Below are 20,107 nucleotides of genomic sequence, written 5' to 3'. Positions count from 1 at the left end.
GATTATCAGAAGTACGGGAAATGCACAATCTGCGAAATAGCAGCCAGCAACTGTTTGTCCTACAGCTTCATAAAACATCCAGACTTTTCTCTCCAGTGAGAAAAAAACAAAAAACAAAAAAACAAGAAAACCTCTGAGCCCTCAGTGAATTGGCGTGACTTCATGCTTCTGGGCGTGCCCTGGGGAGCGATGGTGGCTGAGGGACAAGATTGGCCCGCCCCACCCCTCCAGTGACAGAGGCCGCAGGTAGGGAAGGATGTTGCTGTCAGACGAGGCTTGGAAGAGCCCGCAGGTGAAACTGTGGCCTCCACATTTTATTTAAAAATATTTTATTTATTTATTCCTAAGAGACACACAGAGAGAGACAGAGACACAGGCAGAGGGAGAAGCAGGCTCCCTGCAGGGAAGGGAGCCCGATGCAGGCCTTGATCCCTGGTCTCCAGGATTGTGCCCTGGGCCAAAGGCAGGTGCCAAACCGCTGCGCCACCCAAGGATCCCCTCTTCTTTGGTTTTTAAACAGCCCTCTTCACGGGATGAGGTGGCATCTTATTGGCATCATCCCTGCTTGCCTCTCAAAGGCGCAGAGCGGCTGTCTGTTGTCTGCTAGCTTCTGGCAATTTCGGATGAGAGCACTCTCCTGGGCCTTCCTCTTCATCTTCCGAGTCATGACATTCCAGATGTGGCAGGTGTGTGTCCCTTCTCTGGGGTGCGTAATGGGGGAGTCTGAGAATCAGGAGCTCTTTCCTTTGGAGACACAGGTCTGTCTTCAGCTCAGGAAATGTTTGCCCATGACTGTCCCATGGCTCTGTCTGCTTTGTCTGTCACCGGGAGCGTCGGAAAGTGCTTCCCGCTTGGAAGTCCCTGCCATGGACCTCTAAGTGTCTTTGCAGGGCGGCCTTACTTCCACCTGTCACCCCCGGCCAGCAGTCTGGCATCAGCAGTGGCCATCCTTCCTTCCCCTGGGCTGAGTGACAGCTCGGCCACACGATGGCTAAGCCGGGTCAGCAGCCCCGAGATGACTCCTAATACTCTCCATAGAGCTCCTCATCCTGCCCCGTGGATGTGCTGTTCCCGTCCTCTCTGTCACCCTGGCTTCTTAGCAGTTGCCTGGGACAGGTGTCCCGGGTGCCTCCTGGGCTTCTGCTCCCCGATGGTTGGTCCTGTTGGGATTTGTCATCTCCCAGGCTTCTCTACTTTGTCCGTTGTCCCTTCAGCAGACAGGCTGGTTGTCCCTTCAGCAGACAGGCAGACAGGCTTGTGGAAGGTGACAATGGTGATTATCGAAGCTGAATGATGAATCCATGGGGGTTCACCACACCGTCTGTATAGTCTCTCTACTTTTGCATGGGCTTGACATTTTCCATAACAAAAAGATTTCTAAAAAGCCAGCATGACATCTTGTGTGAGATGACACCTGTGCCAGCCTATTTCCGGGAATACTGTCTGAAATTAGTTCCCCACATGTCCATCAGTAGGGAACTAGCTAAATAAATGACAGTTTAGCTCATCCATGGAGTCCACTGTAGACATAAAAAAGGATGAGCAAGTTTTCTCCAAACTGACACAGAAATAGTACCAAGATGTCTTAAGAAGTGAAAAGACTGGGGGCGCCTGGCTGGCTCAGTCGGTGGAGCATGCGACCCTTGATCTCGGGGTGAGGAGTCTGAGGCCCATGTTGGTTGAAGAGATGACTTAAAAAGAAAAGCTTGGGAGGCCCGGGTGGCTCAGCGGTTTGGCGCCTGCCTTTGGCCCAGGGCGTGATCCTGGAGTCCCGGGATCGAGTCCCACATCGAGCTCCCTGCATGGAGCCTGCTTCTCCCTCTGCCTGTGTCTCTGCCTCTCTCTCTGTATCTATCTCTCATGAATAAATAAATAAAGTCTTTAAAAAAAAAAAAAGAAAAGAAAAGCTTTGGGATGCCTGGTTAGCTCAGTCAGTTAAGCGTCTGCCTTCAGCTCAGGTCACGGTCCTGGGGTCCTGGGGTCGAGCCCCACATCAGGCTCCTTGCTCAGTGGGGAGCCTGCTTCTCCCTCTCCCTCTGGCTCTCTCTATCTTTCTGTCAAATAAATAAAATCTTTAAAAAAATAAAATCTTTATAAAATGGGCTTCTGGGTGGCTCAGTTGGTTAAACGTCTGCCTTCGGCTTGGGTCATGATCTTAGGGTCCTAGTATCAAGCTCTGCATCGGGCTCCCTGCTCACTGGGAACTCTGCTTCTCTCTTTGCTCTTCCTCTCACCCATGCTCTCTCTCTCTCTCTCTTTCTTGCTCTGCTCTCTCTCAAATAAATTTAAAAAAATCTTTTTTAAAAATCTAAAAAAAAAAAAAAAAAGAAGTGAAAGAGCAAGTACATTCATTGCAGCACCATTCACAATCATCCAAAGAAGGAAACAACCCAAATGTTTGTCAAGTGGCAAATAAACACACAGACTGTGGTTCACCCATACAAGAGAATATCATCTAGTCATTAAAAGAAACAAAACACCCTTCTTTGCTGCAATGTGGATGAACCTCAAAATCATTCTGAAGAGGGAAAGAAGCCAGATTAAGAGACTACATTTTGTGTGATTCCATTTATTTATTTTTACGATTTTTTTAAAAAGTAGGCTCCACGCCTAGTGTGGAGCCCAACACAGGGCTTGAACTCAGGACCCTCAGATCAAGACTTGAACTGAGATCACGAGTCCAACAGTTAATGAGCCACCTAGATGCTCCTTAAGATTTTTTTTTAAAGTCACCTCTAGACTCAATGTGGGATTGAACCCACGATCCCAAGATCAGGAGTTGCATGTGCCACTGACTGAGCCAGCCAGGAGCCTCTACAAAGGTTAACTTTATGTTATGTGAATTGTACCCTAATTAAAAAAAAAAAACAAAACAGTAGAAAAAAAAGATAATCATCAGGAAGCACTTAGTTTACAAGTAAAATAAGTTTTTACAAAGAGGAAAAAAAATCAAGGACAGAATGATGTACATAGGGGCTAACATTTGTGTTTCCCATTAAAGGAAAAAGAACATATGTCTATGTGTCAGAGACACAGGACTCGGCTACCTCCCCTTGCCCAGCAGACTGAGGTTTGGGGCTTTGTGACCTGAGTTCAAATCTGCCTGTGTTCTTTATTGGCTGTGGGGCTGGGGTGAGTGACCCAGGGACTTTGTGCCTCAGTTTTCCCACCTGTGCAATGGGGGAGATAGCGAAGCCGCCTTGGGGGTCTGTTAGGAGGGTCCAGCCAGGCACACAGTGAATTGGGGGGGGTCTTGTCATGTTCAGAGAACCAGATGGGGAAGCCCTCGGGATCCAGCTGCTTGCTCTCTCTGCTCCTCCTGGCCTGGGTCTGACCTCCTCTGGGCCTTCCCCTGGATCTCCAGGACCCACACCTCCCAGCCTCATTCCCAGGCATCTGGCCAAACTCCCGGCCCATGCGCTCCATCCTCCCTGGCTCAGCTGCTTCCTGTGCTCAGACAAAGAGAGCTCTGTCCCCAGGTCACCCGGCCTGGGCAGGCGCAGCGCCCCACACAGCACAGACTGCAGACACCCCCCTGCCATGTGTCTTTGTCTCCAGCCTTGGCCCTGTGCTCCTGGGCATGGTCTGCCCACCCTGTCTCCATCCCTTCCTCAGGCCTGGACTAATGGACCTCAGGGTGGCGGGGGGGGGGGGTCTTCTAGCCCAGGACACACACACACACACAGTGGGGTCATGTCTGCAGGAGGGGACTTCAGGACTGCACAGAAAGTCACAGGGAAGGGTATGTGTGGGATGAAAAAGAGTTGGGCTGGAGTGACTCAGACATTTCATCATGACCTCAGCAGGGGACAGCAGTATGGGGTGCTCAGGGTAACAGGGACAGGTGACAATAGTGATGATGGATGTGATGGGAGTGATGGATGGACAGCATGACAGCAACAGGTGACAAAGAGGATACAGTGTGACAGCAACAGGTGACGAAGAGGAGACAGGCTGACAGCAGCAGATGACACTGAAACAAAAGAAACCCCCCGGGGATTGGTGGAATGTTGGTACGGAGGCTGGGATCTGGGGGTAAAGGACAATGAGGCAGTGTGTGAAGACGACAGGTGGCAGTGGGGAGGCAGTACTGCAGTGAGAGATGACAGCAGTAAGACAGTCTCTGAGGGAGTCGGAAGGTGTGACAGGAATGCGGCCGATGACAAGTTAGGAGCAACACAGCATACAGGACCTTTCCCCCTAGTTGGCCAGCAGGTGACTCAAATGACCTTTCCCTGGGTCTGGGAAACGCACCCCTCACAAGACAGCTCCCAGGACAGGACCTCGAGACACTGCATCCCCCATGCCTGACCCCCTCATGGCAAGGTGGGAACACACACGCACATACACACACACATGCACACACTCCTCCAGCCAGGCACCCTCGCCCCAAAAAGTGATAGATGCTGCTGTTGGAAAAGGCTGGGGCCCCTTGGACTCCGTTTTGCTGAGGGTGGCACTGATTTCCGGCGTCTGGGATCATAAGCATCATCTGAGCCCAGGGAAGAGAGAGGGAACGGAAGGAAGGTGTCTTTGTGGGCCCAGATCTGCGGGCGCCTTGGGAGTCCCCCTGCCGGCTGCGGCCTCGGCAGCCACGAGCCCCCTTTCTGTGGAGGGTGGTTTCTGTCACTTGCAGTTTAAAAACCCAGGCACTCTGGGTCACAGTACAATCCTTCCCGGGTGACACCTTGCAGCAGTAAGGTGAAGGTGTAAAGAGGACAGGAGACAACATGATGTGACAGGCGGCAGAGTAACCGGAAAATGACAAGGTTTCCGTTGATGGGTGACAATGACAGGTGACCTTGCAATAGGGATTTGGGGCTGCTGCCCTAGTGACATCCTTTGGCCTTATGACAGTCTTGGGTGGCACTGGGATGCTGGGGGGCGGGTGAGAGCCGACCTGCCCCTTCAGGACAGCGTGATGTAATGGAGTGACAGCAGAGGTAACACTCCTGGTGTGACCACATGGGTAACGGGCAGCCGCATAAAAGATCCAGGCGGTGCCACCAAAGCAGGACGGTGTGGCAGTCGTGGGGGGCGGGCGCGGTGACAAGCTGTGCTTGCTCTTGGCTGTCATTGAGAACTTCCACCCAGCTCCCCAGCCTCCTCTGTCTCACCGAACCCTACGGATTCCTGGTCCACGGCCTCCAGAGAGCAGACAGGGAGATTTCTAGAACTGAATCACTCACGGCCTGACCCACCAGACTTCCTGTGGGCTGAGCCATCGAAGCTTCGGCCACACTGCCGTCCTGGTAGGGGACTGATGCTCCCCACCTTCTGCACACACGCAGGGCTGCTTCTGGGGCACGCGGTGCCTATCCTGGGTCCACGTAAGACACACTTGTTGGCTGAAGAGCAGACCAGGGTGGGCCTCGCCGGCAGAGGAGCCTGGGACGGGGTGACAGGAGGGTCCCCAGAAGCTGGCTCATCCATGACAGCCCCTGGGCCCTCCCGCACTTGAAGCCCACCTGTTGCTGTTGTCCCGATTGATCCTGGGGTTCCTTCTCTAGCGCACCCTCTCCCCGGGGAACCCCATTCCCTCTGCCAGGATGACCTGAAGCTGGTTCCCGAAGTTTCCCTCTGCCTCCTGCTCCCCCCTGCCCCATCTCTGGCTGCTCTCAGACTCAATTCCAACGCCCACAGTACAGGCTCTGGAGTGATTCCCTTTCCTGGGAGTGGGCCTTGTTGCGGGGGAGCCTCTTGAGGGCTCCGCTTACCTGGCCAGATCCCCTTCTCTCCTTTTTTCTGCTCCCCCAAAACTCCAGCCTCATTCAATTCCTGCATTTCCCATACTGTCTTGTCTCCAGGCCTTTGCCTGAGCTGTTCCTGCTGCTTGTCCTTCTTTTTCTGATCTGCAATTTTCTACTGAACCCTCAAGCCTCCCATCCCCGGCCCCCAACAGACTACTCCTCCCCCCTCCATCCCCGGGGAGTCCCTCTCTCCAGCCCAGGAGTGTTGGAGTCCAGGTCTGTCTCCTGGCAGCACCCACATCAGATTATGAGTATCTCCCTCATAGGGTTTTTAGTTTTTGAGTGAGAGAGGAGTGGGTGTGACACCCTTAGCACCAAGCCTGGCACATAAGCAACCAATAAATACGAACTCAAATGATTTTTACTATTTATTCATTACATTCCAGAAGTGCTGTGATGGAGGCAAGATCAGTACGATCAGCTCTGGGAATTCAATAGGGTAAACTAACAATTTTGCAGTAGGGAGGGGCTTTTAAAATTTTTTTAAAAAAATTTTAAGATTGTATTATTATTTTTTATTTTTTTGTTTTGCTTTTTGTTTTTTTAATAATAAATTTATTTTTTATTGGTGTTCAATTTGCCAACATACAGAATAACACCCAGTGCTCATCCCGTCAAGTGCCCCCCTCAGTGCCCATCACCCATTCATCCCCACCCCCCCACCCTCCTCCCCTTCCACCACCCCTAGTTCGTTTCCCAGAGTTAGGAGTCTTCATGTTCTGTCTCCCTTTCTGATTGTATTATTTTTTTAAAGATTTTATTTATCTGGGAGAGAGCATGAGGAGGGGAAGGGGCTGAGGGAGAGGGAGAAGCAGGCTCCCCGCTGAGCAGGGTGCTCAGTGGGTGGGGGGGGGGCCTCCATTCCAGGACCCTGAGATCATGACCTGAGAGCCCAAGGCAGACGTCCAACCAACCCAGGTGCTCCGGGGAGGGGCTTTTTAGAACTGGGTTTTGCCAGGTGCATAGGAGTTTGCTGGGTGGAATAACTAAGTTTCAGGTCCAACAACCAGCTCAGACTTGATGCCCACCCTAAGGGCCACTGGTGGTGTCTGTTCTCCGAGGTGATAAAGTGGAGGATGGAAGCTAGACATCTTCCCTTGGGGTGTACAGTCCAATCTGGGAGCTAAAATTCCGAATCTGGTCCCTGAGAGAAACTGAGGCCCAGAAGGTCCAGACCTTTGGGATTCTTTTTTTTTTTTTATGATAGTCACACACACAGAGAGAGAGGCAGAAACACAGGCAGAGGGAGAAGCAGGCTCCATGCACCGTGAGCCCGACGTGGGACTCGATCCCGGGTCTCCAGGATCGCGCCCTGGGCCAAAGGCAGGCGCCAAACCGCTGCGCCACCCAGGGACCCCCACCTTTGGGAATTTTTTTTTTTTTTTTTTTTTTTTTTTTTTTTTTTACCTTTGGGATTCTTAAACGCTTCATTCTGAGCCTCAGATGAAAAATGTAGACCTCCTCCCCAGGAAAGGCATCTTTGCCCGATGTTTTGCCTACATTCTCAGGGGCCTCCCTGGCTCCAGGCGCCGCCAGGTGAGTTTCCGACGTCACTCTCGGAGTTCTCTTTGCCCGGAGGAAAGGCAGGGGGCTCGGGAGGACCAAGGGGGGCCTCGTGGGGGAGCCCCGGGACCTCCGGGGCCTGGCTTTCCTCCCGGCCGCCCCAAATCGGAGCCCCACCTCAGGGCTACCTCCAGATCAGTGCCTCTCCGAAAACGCGGTCCCCGCGGCCCGCCCCGCCCCTCCTCCGAGCGCCCTGCGCCCCCCGTCCCGCGGCTCGGCCCCGGCCCCAGCTCCGGCCCCCCCGAGTCTCCCCCGCAGCCCCAGCCCCTCCCCCGCCCCGGGAGCTCCGAGGTGCAAACGCGCCCTCCCCCAGCTCCCCCCGCCCCCCGCTCCCCCCGAGCGGCGGCTCCGGCTCCGGGCTGCGACCGCGGCGGGGTCGGCCTCTCGGTCCGCGTTCCCGCCCCGGGCGCCCGGCGCCGCGCCACCGGCCCTGAGCGCGGAGCCCGCGTGCGCCCGCCGTGCCTGCCTCCACGCGCGCCGCTCGCAGGTCGGGGAAGCGCGGGGCCCGCGGCGGGGCGGGGCGGGGCGGGGAAGGGGCGGGGGAGGGAGGGAGCGAGCGAGCGAGCGAGGGAGGGGATTCCTTTGTTCGCGGCCGCAGCCCCGGGCCCACCCGCTCCCCTCTCGGCGCGGGACGCGGGCGCGGGCACCGGCGGGGCGCGGGCGGCGGGAGGGCCCGACCCGCAGGTGAGGGCGGAGCCGAGCGCGGTCGGCCCGGGGCGCCCCGGCCGTGGGCGCTGCGGGGTGGAGAGCGCGGCCCGCGGGCCCCTCCTCGTCCGCGGAGCCCGGGACCCTCGCTTCCCGCCCGCGCCGCGCGCGCCTTCCCCGCTCATTCATTCGAGCGCCTCCCGGCGCGGGGCGCGGGGCGCGGGGGTGGGGGGGCGCGGGGTCGGGCCCGGCCGGGGCCCCCGGAGGCTGGAGGAGGCGGGGAGGGAGGCTGCGCGGGCCCTGAGGCTGCCTGGGGAAGGCGCCCTCCGGGGCGCACACCGGGGCGCAGACTGGCGGGGAACAGCTTCGGAAGCCAGAAAGGGGGTGCTCCTCCCCAGTCGGGCCCACTCCCCTCTGCCTCTCCGCCCAAGTTGACAAGGGTCTCCCTTCCCCCGAGGACCTTGGAACCACCTGGTCAGGTTCTCATGTCACCCCAAGGCCCAGAGAGGGCAGCCGCTTGCCCAGTGGCGCACAGCATATTCCCTGCCCGTTGGCTACCTAGGCCCAATTCTTCTCCCTGGTCTGGAAAGTAGGACCTGAGAGGGCCCCCCCAGAAGGCCATTAGTCTGCCTTCTGTCCCCCAAACATTCAGCTTCCTTCCTCCTGCCGTTCACCTGGTCATCTACACCCGGAGTGGCCCTGTCTCCATCTCCTCCCTCCCATCCTTCAGGTCCTGGAGAGAGCCAGCCACCTCTTGGGGGGAGCACCCCCAACCTCTCCCCCTCCCTCCCCTCTGCCTAGGCTTCAGCCCTCACCCACCGCCAGCCCCTCACTGCGTGATGGCCTTAGTTTGCCTATCCATGAAGTGGGCATAAAAGCTATCCGTTCCCTGCTGGGTGGAGGGAATGCCCCCCCCCCCCCCCCGGGCTGTGCACCTGCCACCTGTCTCCCCGCCCATCCCATCCCCCTCAGCCCTCCAGCCAGAACTCTGGGAGTCTCTTCAATGCCTCCTGCCTCCTTTGGAACCAGCTTCCAACTCCCGGTGACTCCACCTCCTCATTAACCCCGGGTTTCTGTCCTCAGCCCTCTCATCTGGACCCCTGCCCAGGTCTCATCTGCATGCTTCCTTCCAGGCTCCACACTCCAAACACCCGTTCTGCTCTTGTTCCTCCTCCTTGGAGCCCCCAAGGGCTCTCCATCACCCTCGATCTGCAAGTAGAAGCTCTGCGACACAGTGCGCTCCTGCGACCCCCCCACCCCGTCCCTCTCTCCCTCTACTCAACGATCCACACCCCTCCCCGCGCTCTGCCCAGGCACCCTACTCTTGGCTAACTCCATCTCTGAGACATCACACCTCCTCCAAGAAGCCTGCCCTGGCTGTTCACCTGCTTCTGGGTGAGGGCTGGATGCCTCCCTGGGCTCCAGTGGCGCCCCCACCACCACCTCCCTGGGCTCACCCCCTCCCCCGTTTCCCCCAGCCCTGCAGCAGCTGTCCGGGTGCTCCTGGTTCTGAGTGGTCTGTGGCCAAGAGCTTCTGCTGGAGTTGACTCTGCTTCCTCTCTTTCCTCTCTGCAGCCTCTGAGGGACACATCATGGTTCTGAAGGGTCTGTGCTTGGCAAGGAGAGGGGCTGGTGCTTTCACCATGGCCTGGGGCCCCCTGGCTCGGCTCCTGCTGGCCTGGATGGCCCTATTGTGCGTGGTGCATGTCCAGGGCCGTTGGGACAGGGCCTTGGAGTCTGCGGGCCCCGGACGTGTGCGCAGGCGTGGCAGCCCAGGCATCTTGCAGGGGTGCGTGGTACGGGGCGTGCTGAGAGGCTCTGGGGTGTGGGCTGGGCCGGGCTGGGCTGTCCTACTGGGTGGGGGAGGGGTCAAAGCCCAGGGAATGTCCCGCAAGGCAGGGGCTCACCAGCTGTACCATGCTCTCCCCAAGGCCGAATGTGTGCGGCTCCCGTTTCCATGCCTACTGCTGCCCTGGCTGGAGGACACTGCCAGGCGGGAACCAGTGTGTCGTCCGTGAGTGCCACTGCCATCTGGAGGTGGGGGGCTCAGGCAGGGAACGCTGGGACAGCTCTCCGGCCTGCTGGCAAGTCCAGCCCTGCTTGCAAGTGAATTTGGCCAGGGACGTCAGGTTGAACCATAGGACTGGCCCTTGCCTGTCCTCAGGCTCCCAGGCCACCCTGCCACGTTCATTTCCTTTGCTCTTTACCTCCCTGTCTCTTTGCCTGCCTCGCTGTCTCTCTGTCAGCCTGTACCCCCCACCTCTGGGGTCTAGAATCTGACCCCACTCCCAGGAGAGCCCTCTACCCTAAGCACAGTTAGGACCCAGCATCTTCAGCTTCTGTCCTTGCTGCTCAGCATTTCTGGCCCAAAGAGGCCCTCTCCCCATGGCCCCAGCAGAAACCCAGAGCCTTGCGTGGGCACTGAGGGCGTGGGGACGGCGCGGGGTTCAGGACCTGGCCCTGACTGTCACCTGCTCTGCCCATGCCAGCCGTCTGTAGGCATGCCTGCGGCAAGGGCTTCTGCTCCCGACCCAACCTGTGTGCCTGTGCTGATGGGAAGCTGGCCCCCAGCTGCGGGGGGAGCCGAGGTGAGCTGGGGGGGATGACCCCCAGGGACAGGAGGAGAGGGTTACAGGCTTCCAGATGCCACTGGGGGCCCAGGCTGGTTTTGGCGCAGGGCGGAAGGACCAGAGCTGGGCCAGGTGGGCCTACTCCTGCCGCTGTTGACGTGCATCGCGGGGCTGGTCACCACTTCCCCGTGTGTCCCCCCTTCCCGTCCGTAGGGTCAGGGTGCAGCGTGAGCTGTATGAATGGAGGCAGCTGCCGAGGGGAGTCCTGCCTGTGTCAGAGGGGCTACACAGGCACTGTGTGTGGGCAGCGTGAGTATCCCCCGGCACACCTGGGCCTAGGATCCCAGAGGGCGGGTCTCGACTGCCACCTGCCCGCCACCCACAGGTCACTCTTCTGGGACCAGGGTTTGGAGGGATGTACTTATCCCCAACAGTGCGGATTCCTGGGTGAAAAGGGGCTTTTCTGAGCCTCTCCAGGTCCCTCTGCTGCTAGGGGACCTCGGGCCACCCTCCCCTCTTCTTCTGCAGCTGTCTGTGACCGTGGGTGCCACAACGGGGGCCGCTGCATCGGGCCGAACCACTGTGCCTGTGTGTATGGCTTCATGGGACCTCAGTGTGAGAGAGGTACCAAGCTGGGCATGGGGTAGGGGCCTGGGTGGATGGACAGGGGCTTCCTGGCAGCCAGGCCCTGGAAAGCTCCAGCTGGCCCTGATGCTGGCCCTACTGCTGTGAAGGGCAGAGAAACTGTTGCTCCAGGCAAAGGCATCCGGAAGGGCTTCCTGGAGGAAGTGATAAGTCAGAGTTCATGAGAGGAGCAAGCCTCCTTTTACTGCACCCCTTACCCCCCAGTTTCAGAATATTCCCCACAGCTGAGGTGGGTGGGGTCACCTGTTGGGAGCTGTTGGCCAAAACTCAGATGACGGAAGCGACAGCATTTTGTGGAAAGTTGATGTGGGGGAGGTGGAAACAGCTGGACACCCAGGCCCCATGGGGGGACCCATGTGTGGGCCCGAAGCTGAGCGAGTGGTTGAGGTTCTTGCGGAAAATAAGGGAGGAGGGCGGCTCAGGGTGCACGGGATGCATGGAGCCCAGGGGAAGCTGGGGAGGAGAAAGCCAGCAAGAGGGGGCAGCGTGAGGGCCATCAGACCACCCCGTAAGGCCCAGGAGCCCAGGCCGGCGGAGATGGGGGGACCCCGGACTGACCTCAGTGTTGGGAGGTGCTGCTGGGGGTGGAGGCCCATCTGTGGCTGAAGCCGGGGTGAAGAGGGTGTAGCTATGAGTCAGAAGCTGGGGCTGGGAGGGCTCCTCAGCACGAGGGAGGTGCTTTTAGAAACTGGAGTTTGGGCTGATGAAAGGGGAGCAGCTCAGGGTGGCTGAGTGGGAGGCAGGGGGGGAGGGTGAAAGGGGTGGGGGATGGTGAGGGCCCCAGAGAGGCAGGAGCGAGGGGGATTCCAGAGTTCTGGGTGAATTAGGTGAGATTCTGGGATCGTTTGGACTCAAGGGAGTCAGGACCCTTGTGGCTGTCTGTGCGCCTCCTCCTCCACACAGTCCAGGGGGCTGGCTTCGGCTTCTCCTTCTGGGAGGGGCTTCCCTTGGTCCACTGCCAGCCCCTAGATTGGAACCATCTGGAGGAGGGAGCCAGGAAGCCACATCTGAGCCTGTGTCCAGAGGTGGGAGCACCGAGGAGACCACCTTTGGCCGGGTTCAGGGTTCAGGGCTGCAGTGTTGTGGGTTCAGAGCATTCGGGCGGACGCGCGGTCCCTCCTTGAGTCTGGGAGACTTGGCAGGGCCAGACGGGCACGCACGGATGACACAGGCTCTCCTGCTGGGTGTCTCTGGTCTCTGCCCAGGCCTCAAGGGCGGGTAGGCCTGGGGAAGTGGTCGGATCCTCCAGACATGCCCTTCCTGGGCTTTGTGAGCTTGAAGATCCTGGCCTCCTTTTTGGAGGCTGGTTGCAGAATGCTTTGGGGAGAAGGGGTTTTGAAGGGTGAACGGGAGGTTATCCGATTAGGGATGGGGAACAGCACGAGTAAAGGCTGGTGTATTGGTTTAGGGAGGCTGGGAAGGAGGCTACTGCCGTGGTCCAGGCGAGAGAGGTAGAGGCCAGAGCTGGGGCTGCAGAGACGGAGACGCAGAAGGTTCTGGGGCGGGGGTAGGCAGCTTGAGGCCAGCTGCCCCAATCCGTCTGTCTCACAGACTACCGGACGGGCCCCTGCTTTGGCCAAGTGGGTCCTGAGGGGTGCCGGCAGCAGCTGACAGGCCTGGCGAGCACGAAGGCCCTCTGCTGTGCTACCGTGGGCCGAGCCTGGGGCATCCCGTGCGAGCTCTGCCCCGCACAGCCACACCCCTGCCGCCGAGGCTTCATCCCCAATGTCCGCACAGGGGCCTGCCAAGGTAAGGGAGTCAGCGCTTCGGGAGGGAGGCCCCGGGACCCAGGGCTGGGTGGGAGCCCTCGCAGCCTTGGTTCTTCCCTCCGATGGGCCCGTCATCCCCTTGCAGATGTGGATGAGTGCCAGACTGTCCCGGGCCTGTGCCAGGGGGGCAGCTGCATCAACACGGTGGGCTCCTTCGAGTGCCGCTGCCCCAGTGGACACCGGCCCAGTGAGAACAGTGCCAAGTGCGAAGGTGGGCGCAGGGGAGGGGGAGGACTAGTGACTCCTTGGTGCTCTGGGCAGCTCAGGCCCCCCTGCGAGGAGAAGGGGTGGGGCTGGTGGCGGCGGCCCTGTGACGGGGCATCGTCTCCACAGATGTGGACGAGTGTGTCAGCGTGCTGGGCCTCTGCTCTGGGGGCGACTGCAGCAACACGGTGGGGAGCTTCGTGTGCACCTGTCCGCGTGGGTTTGTCAGCAGCCTGGACGGCTCCCGCTGCCTCGGTGAGCTGGGGCCTGAGGGGGGCCCTTGGGAGACAGGCCCTGGCTCCTCTAGCTTTGCATCCCTCTGGCCTGTGGGCTCCCCAGCCCTCAGGGCTCCGTGTCTTTCCGTCGTCTCTGGAGCTCGGTTTCCATCTCCTCTGGCATTCTCACTCCCTACCCATCAGCCTTTGTGCCCTCCGGACCCCAGTTTGCAAACCCCCCCACCCTGTGTCCCGTGTCCCCCACCTCCCATCGGCCCCTGGGACCCGGCCCTCCTGGCTCCCTGGCCCCCTGCTTCTCCAGCCTCTATCTCTGTGCCCTTATGATGCACATTTATTTTTTTTTTTAGCTCCCTGTCTGTATTCCTCTTAACCTTCCCAGACACTTTTTTCTAAAAGATTTATTTATTTATTTATTTGAGAGAGAGAGAGAGAGAGCGCGTGCCAGTGCGCCTGGGAAGGGACAGAGGGAGAGGAAGAGGGAGAGAAGCCCACTCTCTGCTGAAAGTGAGCCCAAGGAGGGGGGGGTGGTTCCATCTCACAACCCTGAGATCGTGACCTGAGCAGAAACCCGAAGTCTGATGCTTAACTGACTCAGTCACCCAGGTGGCCCTCCCACACTTTAAGAGCACCCCACCTCCCCTAGATCCTCTGTTTGAGATAGGGAAACAGACCCAGAGAGGGGAGGTTTGCTGGAGCCAACTCGGTAAGTTCAGAACAGATCCCTGCCCATACCCAGGCCCTACCCAGACCCCCTGCCCAGCCAGGAGGAGGTGCTCAGGGCCATGCCTCCCCCTGGATGCCCACCCTCCTATAATCCCCCACACCCCACCCGGGAGGCAGAGGATCCCGGGCTCTCACTCCCCGCCCTACTATGTTGATGAGCTCGTCATTAGACTCTAGCCGTGGCCAGTGGCTAACGGGGCAGGTCAGGAATATGGACCCTTGTGGCGAGGGGTGGGCAGAGTCCTGGTTTGGGGAGGAGGGAAGGGACTTGGCAGTTCCCCAGCACCACCGGGGGGCCCCTCCGGCTGGGCCTCTACCAGGCAGGGCTGGGAATATTGTGTTTGGAGCTCTGCCAACGTGCTGTGGCCAACGCTGGGCCTTCTGTTCCTCCACCCCTGGGGGCCACCGTGACCAGCACGGAAGATACCTCGGGGCAAGTCCCCTGGAATAAGGGGGCCTCTCCCGGCTACCAAGCAGTGGAGCCTAGATGTGAACCAAAGTCAGGTTGCCTCTGAACATGGGCTTGGGATTCAGTCCTGGGTCCCAACTACTGCAAACTCTGTGGCCTCGGGCAAGAAGCATCTTAACGTCTCTGTGCCCCAACTTTTGCATCTATAAGTTGGGGATCGTGGCCATGCCTACTTCTTGGAGTCGTGGAGAGGATTAAGCACAATTTTGGAATGATTTGCCGGAGGCTGGACTCAGTGGACGCTCAGGACTCATTCACAAAGACAAGAGAGTGGTGCAGTTGGGGTGCTTAGCAGGGCCTGATCACAGTGGGTGCTTTATAAGCAAAGGCCGCATCATTTTTGTTAGAATTCTTACATTCTGTCTCCGTCTTGAGAGGCAGCTGCTTGGCCAGATCCCCCTGGGGCTCGGGGATCTGAGTTCCTGTCCCCTCTCCCTCTTTTGTCCCTGGGTGACCTTGAATGTATCTATCGGCCTCTCCTCATCTGGGCAGGCCTGGCCACCGCGGAGGGCCTGGGATGGTGCTGGGGGTACAGAGCCCCAACCCCTACACGTGCACCTGGAGCCCGGTGGCTCAGTTGGTTGAGCACCCAATCGTGATTTCGGCTTGGGTTGTGGTCTCAGGGTCACGAGATCAAACCCCACGTGGGCTCCGCTCTGCTTGGGATTCTCTCTCTCCCCCTGCCCCTCCGCCTGCTTGTGCACATGCTATGCTCTCTCAAAGAGAGAGAGAGAGAGAGAGAGAGAGAGAAATGTTTGCATGTTTTTTTCAGCCCGGGGCAGAGCAGGGCAGGGGCTGCTGTGAGGGGCCCTTCCAGCTGGTGGGAGAGGTTTCATGTGGGCCACTGGCCAAGATTTGTGCGTTTTTAAGCTAAAAATACACTCTTTGAGCCTGAGAAATCTGATCACTGCATCAAGCTGTTAGCCGCAAGAGCAGAGTGGGATGTGGAGGGGTGTCCGTGGTTCTTGTATCTGGGGAGCCTCTGCCTCAATTCCCGGGGACTGTAGTCATCAATCCAGCCGTCTGCTCCTTGGCCCTCTCCTCAAATTCACAGCCTCTTAGGTGTCCCCAAATGCCCAGGGCTGGCAGATGGGGGCACATAGCTACAGATACTAGTGTCCTTGCTTGAGCGTCCAGCCTGATCTCCCGCCAGGGCAGCCCCCAAAACCAAGGGGTCTTCCTAAGTGTGGTTGAATGCCCAGAGTGACAGGGAGCTTACTACCAATGCCAGCCATAAGTGTTGGAATGAGCCCAAATCTATCTCCCTGGGATCATTCTCCCTGAGAACGGGCCATGTCCCAGACATCGTGTGCTTCACTTTTTTTTTTTTTCTTTATCTTGGCAACATTCTTTCGAGGTGAGGTGAATGCTCTGAGCATTCGCATTCCAACAGATGGGGAAACTGAGGCACAGGATTCCTTGCCGCCAGTGTTGGTGGAGCTGGGATTTGGACCCAGGTCTGGTAACTGATCCTTCCCCTCCCTGTCGCAGACCACCGGGCTGGCACCTGCTTCTCTACACTGATTGTGGGCCGCTGTGCTGGAGACCTCGCTGGCCATTACACTCAGAGGCAGTGCTGCTGTGACCGGGGCAGGTGCTGGGCGGCTGGCCCAGCCCCTGAGCCGTGTCCTCTGCGGGGCTCTGGTGAGTGGCCTGGGATTGCCCCTGCCCTCCTCTGCCCCCCAGAACTCCCAGAGGAGGGGTCCTGGGGCATGACGGAGGGCCTGGCCTCAAACCCTGCTTCCTTGCAGATGAGTTCCAGCGACTGTGTGTGCAGGGGCTCCCGCTGCTGCCCCCCTCCTACCCTGGCCCCTTCCCTGGACTCCCTGGCTTTGGGTCCAATGGTGTGGGTCCTGGCCCTGGGCCCGCTCGGCACAGCCCCCATGGCTCCAATGGGCGTGGTGTTCCCAGCCTGGGCATCGGCAATGCCCACATTGGTGAGGCCTGGGACTCGGAAGGAGGGATCCATGACCTGAGTGAGGGGGTCCAGGCCTCAGAGGGAGGGTCAGGGCTTTGGAGTGGGGGCCCTGGCCTGGGCAGCAGAGATGAAGGTACTGACAGTGGTCTGGGGATGGGGCTAGATTTGGGATCTGGGTCTCAAAGTCAGGGATTTGGGCCTCAGGTAGGGGCCTGGTGCTGGGGGGTGGAGGTCTCACCCCGTGGTGAGGGGCTGGGCTTCTCTGGGCCCACAGTGGGGTCTCAGCCAATGTGGGCATCTGCAGCTCTAGGGCAGGACTCCAGGCTGAAGTGGGCAGGGTTCCAGCCTCAGAATGGGAGTTGCAATGCAGAGGTAAGGCCTCCGCTCAGGTGCATCTGTTGTCCCCGCGCTCAGGCACAGCCACCTTGAACCAGACCATCGACATCTGCAGACACTTCACCAATCTGTGTCTCAACGGCCGCTGCCTGCCCACCCCTTCTAGCTACCGCTGCGAGTGTAACGCGGGCTACACTCAGGACGTTCGGGGGGAGTGCATCGGTGAGCAGGGCGGTGGGCGGGGCCGCGGGGGCCGCACCTGCACCTGCCGGGCGGGGGCTCAGGGTCCTCTGCCCACAGACGTGGACGAATGTGCCAGCAGTCCCTGCCACCACGGAGACTGCGTCAACACACCTGGCTCCTACCACTGCCAGTGCCACGACGGCTTCCAGGCGACGCCCGCCAAGCAGGAGTGCGTGGGTATGGCTGTGCATCCGAGAGGGGGGACGCCGGGCTGCCTGGCCGGGATCCGCGGCCTGAATCCCCCCCTGACCCACTGCCCTCGTCCCCCCGCCACAGATGTGGACGAGTGCCTCGTGGGCAGCAGCCTCTGCCATCACGGCCGCTGCGCCAACACCGAGGGCAGCTTCCGGTGTGTCTGCAATGCGGGCTTCGAGCTCGGCCCCGGCGGCAAGAACTGTGTGGGTGAGTTGGGGGGGGCGTGCAGGGAGCGGGGGGGGGGCGCCCCAGTGGCTGAGGCCCACCTTGCCCGTCTCTGCTGCGGCATCACCCACTCCCCTCCCGAAGATGAAGCCTCTGCTCCTTCTCCTGAAGCCAGCCCACCTGCCTGAGATCTTCTGGGGCTTCGTTGGCGGGACTCACTCCTTCATTTCCCCCCGAACCCCACCCCCCGAGTTCATGCCATGAATCCCAGCAAGAGCTGTCTGACCCGGGACCTAAGCCCGTCCTGGGAACTGTCACAGGACAGCGAGAATGTGGCCGAGTGTGTAGGAGGATCAGGACCGCGGGGGTGGGGGTGACCTCTCAGGCTCCCTGCGGGGTTTGGGGTCTTCCACCGTAAGACATGTGTGGACACCTCGCCCCTGTTGGTGGCCGAGGACTCCCCGACGGTGGCTGGAGGGCCACATCTTGTTTCCTCACTCCTCAGCCGATGGACGTTTGGGCTGTTTCCACTTTTCGCGATTATGGAGAATCTCGCCATGGACATTCATGTACAGATTTTTATGTGCATCATTCATTCATTCATTTCTTTTTTTTCTTTAAGATTTTATTTATTTATTCATGAGAGACACAGGCAGAGGGAGAAACAGGCTTCCCACGGGGAGCCCGATGCGGGACTCAATCCCAGGACCCCGGGATCACGCCCTGAGCCCAAGGCAGATGCTCAACTGCTGAGCCAGCCAGATGCCCCTCATTCATTCATTCATTCATTCATTTCTTTTACTCCTTTGGGTGCAGACCTTTTAGTGCAAAACTGATATTTTGATACTCATTTCTGCGCCCTACCACTTCCTTTCAGTTAGACTATCTTCTTGCCAGCTGGTTTCCCCTTTTCTTTGTTTTAAATGGAGGTGGTCAGGCCCCTGGCCCCTCGCTCTGCTGCGCCCTGTAGAAGTGAGAGGGAGGGGCTGGTCTGCAGGCAGGGCTGGCCCAGCAAGGGGCCGGAATGGGATCCAGCCTCTCCGGTGTCTCTAGATCACAACGAGTGTGCCACCACCACCATGTGCACCAACGGGGTGTGCATCAACGAGGACGGCAGCTTCACGTGTCTCTGCAAATCCGGCTTCCTGCTGGCACCCAGTGGCCGCTACTGCGTGGGTGAGGCCAGAGGCTGGACAGGACGGTGGGATGGAAGGGACGGTGATGGGCAGGGAGGGGAGGGGCGGGGGTGGTGGCACTGGGACCTTTTGCACAGCCCCTGTGTCCTGCCGCACCCAGACATCGATGAGTGCCAGACTCCGGGCATCTGCGTGAACGGCCACTGCACCAACACCGAAGGCTCCTTTCGCTGCCACTGCCTGGGGGGGCTGGCCGTGGGCGCGGACGGCCGAGTGTGCGTGGACACCCACGTGCGCAGCACCTGCTATGGAGCCCTGGAGCTGGGCTCCTGCGCCCGCCCCTTCCCTGGCGCGGTCACCAAATCCGAGTGCTGCTGTGCTAGCCCAGACCACGGATTTGGGGAGCCCTGCCTGCCGTGTCCTGCCAAGAACTCTGGTGAGCGTCCTGCTGCCTGGCCTTACCTGCCTTTTTTGTCCTGTACACCCTCCAGCTCATCACCCTGGGGGTGGGAAGGGACAGGGCTCTTGGCTCCCATGGGGTGGTAGGGGGGCATCTCTCCGCTGGTGACTCTCCTCAAGAAAGGACCGTGGAAAATCGCTCTCTGCACTGGGAGAGGGAGGGATCCTCCTGGTCCTAGACTCTTGCTCAGCACCAAGGGGCCAGCCACGTCCTTGGGAGTGGCCGAGGCTCCGCAATGCCCACTGACCGCTCCTCTCCCCGTCCCTGCGCCCCTAGCCGAGTTCCAGATTCTGTGCAGCAGCGGTCTGGGCATCACCGCGGATGGTAGAGGTGAGTGGCAGCCAGTGTCAGGAGAGGGCTGCGGGGGCGCGGGGGGCGGGCACTGTGTCAGTTTGCTGAGGCTTCAACAACAGAAATGTGCTCCTCCGCAGCTCCGGAGGCTCGGAGTCTGAGATCAAGGTGTAGACAGGGTTGGTTTCTTCTGAGGCTGCGAGGGAGAAGCCATTCCTTGCTTCTCTTCCAGTTTCTGGTGGTGTTCCTCGGCTTGTAGAAGTGTCTTCCCGATTTCCGCCTCCATCGTTACGTGGGGCCCTCCCGGTGTGTACACGTGTGTGTACGTCCAAATTCCCCCCCTTTACAAGTGTACAATCGTCGTATCGGAATGGGTTGGGAGGCTCCCCGAATGACCTCGTTTTAACAGGATCACCTCTGTAAAGACCCGATCTCCACGTGAGGCCACGTGGTTAGGACTTTAACATACGACTTTGGGGAGGACACCATTCAACCCGTAGAGCTAGAGATGGTGGACGTGTAAAGCTGTGCTTTCTCTCACGCCCCGTTTCCCTCCTGAGCTGCGTTTTCGGCCCCACTCACTCTGCAACCTGTGTGATTCTTTTTTTTTTTTTATTTTTTTTTCTGTGAATTCTTTTGATTCCCCCCGCCAACCCCCCACGACCAGACAGTCCCTACTGTAGGATCCCTGGCTGGTCTCCTGTGGCCACCAGGTCTCGGCCCAAATTGCCTGATCTGTACAGTTGAAACTTGAAAGGAAAGGAAATTCCCCATGTGTGCATCTCCTCG

At 59.0% G+C, this 20,107-nt stretch overlaps 1 protein-coding gene across 1 annotated transcript in view; it reads left to right on the top strand.

Moving 5' to 3' along the window:
• Window positions 1-9,555: 9,555 nt before the first annotated feature.
• FBN3 (fibrillin 3) overlaps window positions 9,556-20,107 on the top strand; it is a 52,885-nt gene continuing 42,333 nt past the window's right edge. Inside the window, 16 exon segments of the mRNA XM_038567487.1 lie at window positions 9,556-9,747; window positions 9,890-9,972; window positions 10,448-10,546; window positions 10,742-10,837; window positions 11,057-11,152; window positions 12,725-12,922; window positions 13,028-13,153; window positions 13,276-13,401; window positions 16,066-16,218; window positions 16,326-16,511; window positions 16,907-17,050; window positions 17,129-17,248; window positions 17,348-17,473; window positions 18,485-18,607; window positions 18,728-19,003; window positions 19,304-19,357. Of these exon segments, the coding sequence (XP_038423415.1) occupies window positions 9,602-9,747; window positions 9,890-9,972; window positions 10,448-10,546; window positions 10,742-10,837; window positions 11,057-11,152; window positions 12,725-12,922; window positions 13,028-13,153; window positions 13,276-13,401; window positions 16,066-16,218; window positions 16,326-16,511; window positions 16,907-17,050; window positions 17,129-17,248; window positions 17,348-17,473; window positions 18,485-18,607; window positions 18,728-19,003; window positions 19,304-19,357 (2,152 nt within the window). The 5' untranslated portion in view covers window positions 9,556-9,601.

This window comes from Canis lupus, chromosome 20, assembly GCF_011100685.1.
Source record: "Canis lupus familiaris isolate Mischka breed German Shepherd chromosome 20, alternate assembly UU_Cfam_GSD_1.0, whole genome shotgun sequence".
Taxonomy (NCBI): domain Eukaryota; kingdom Metazoa; phylum Chordata; class Mammalia; order Carnivora; family Canidae; genus Canis; species Canis lupus.
Note: the sequence above shows the minus strand (reverse complement) of the source record. Positions and strands in the feature narration are given on the sequence as shown.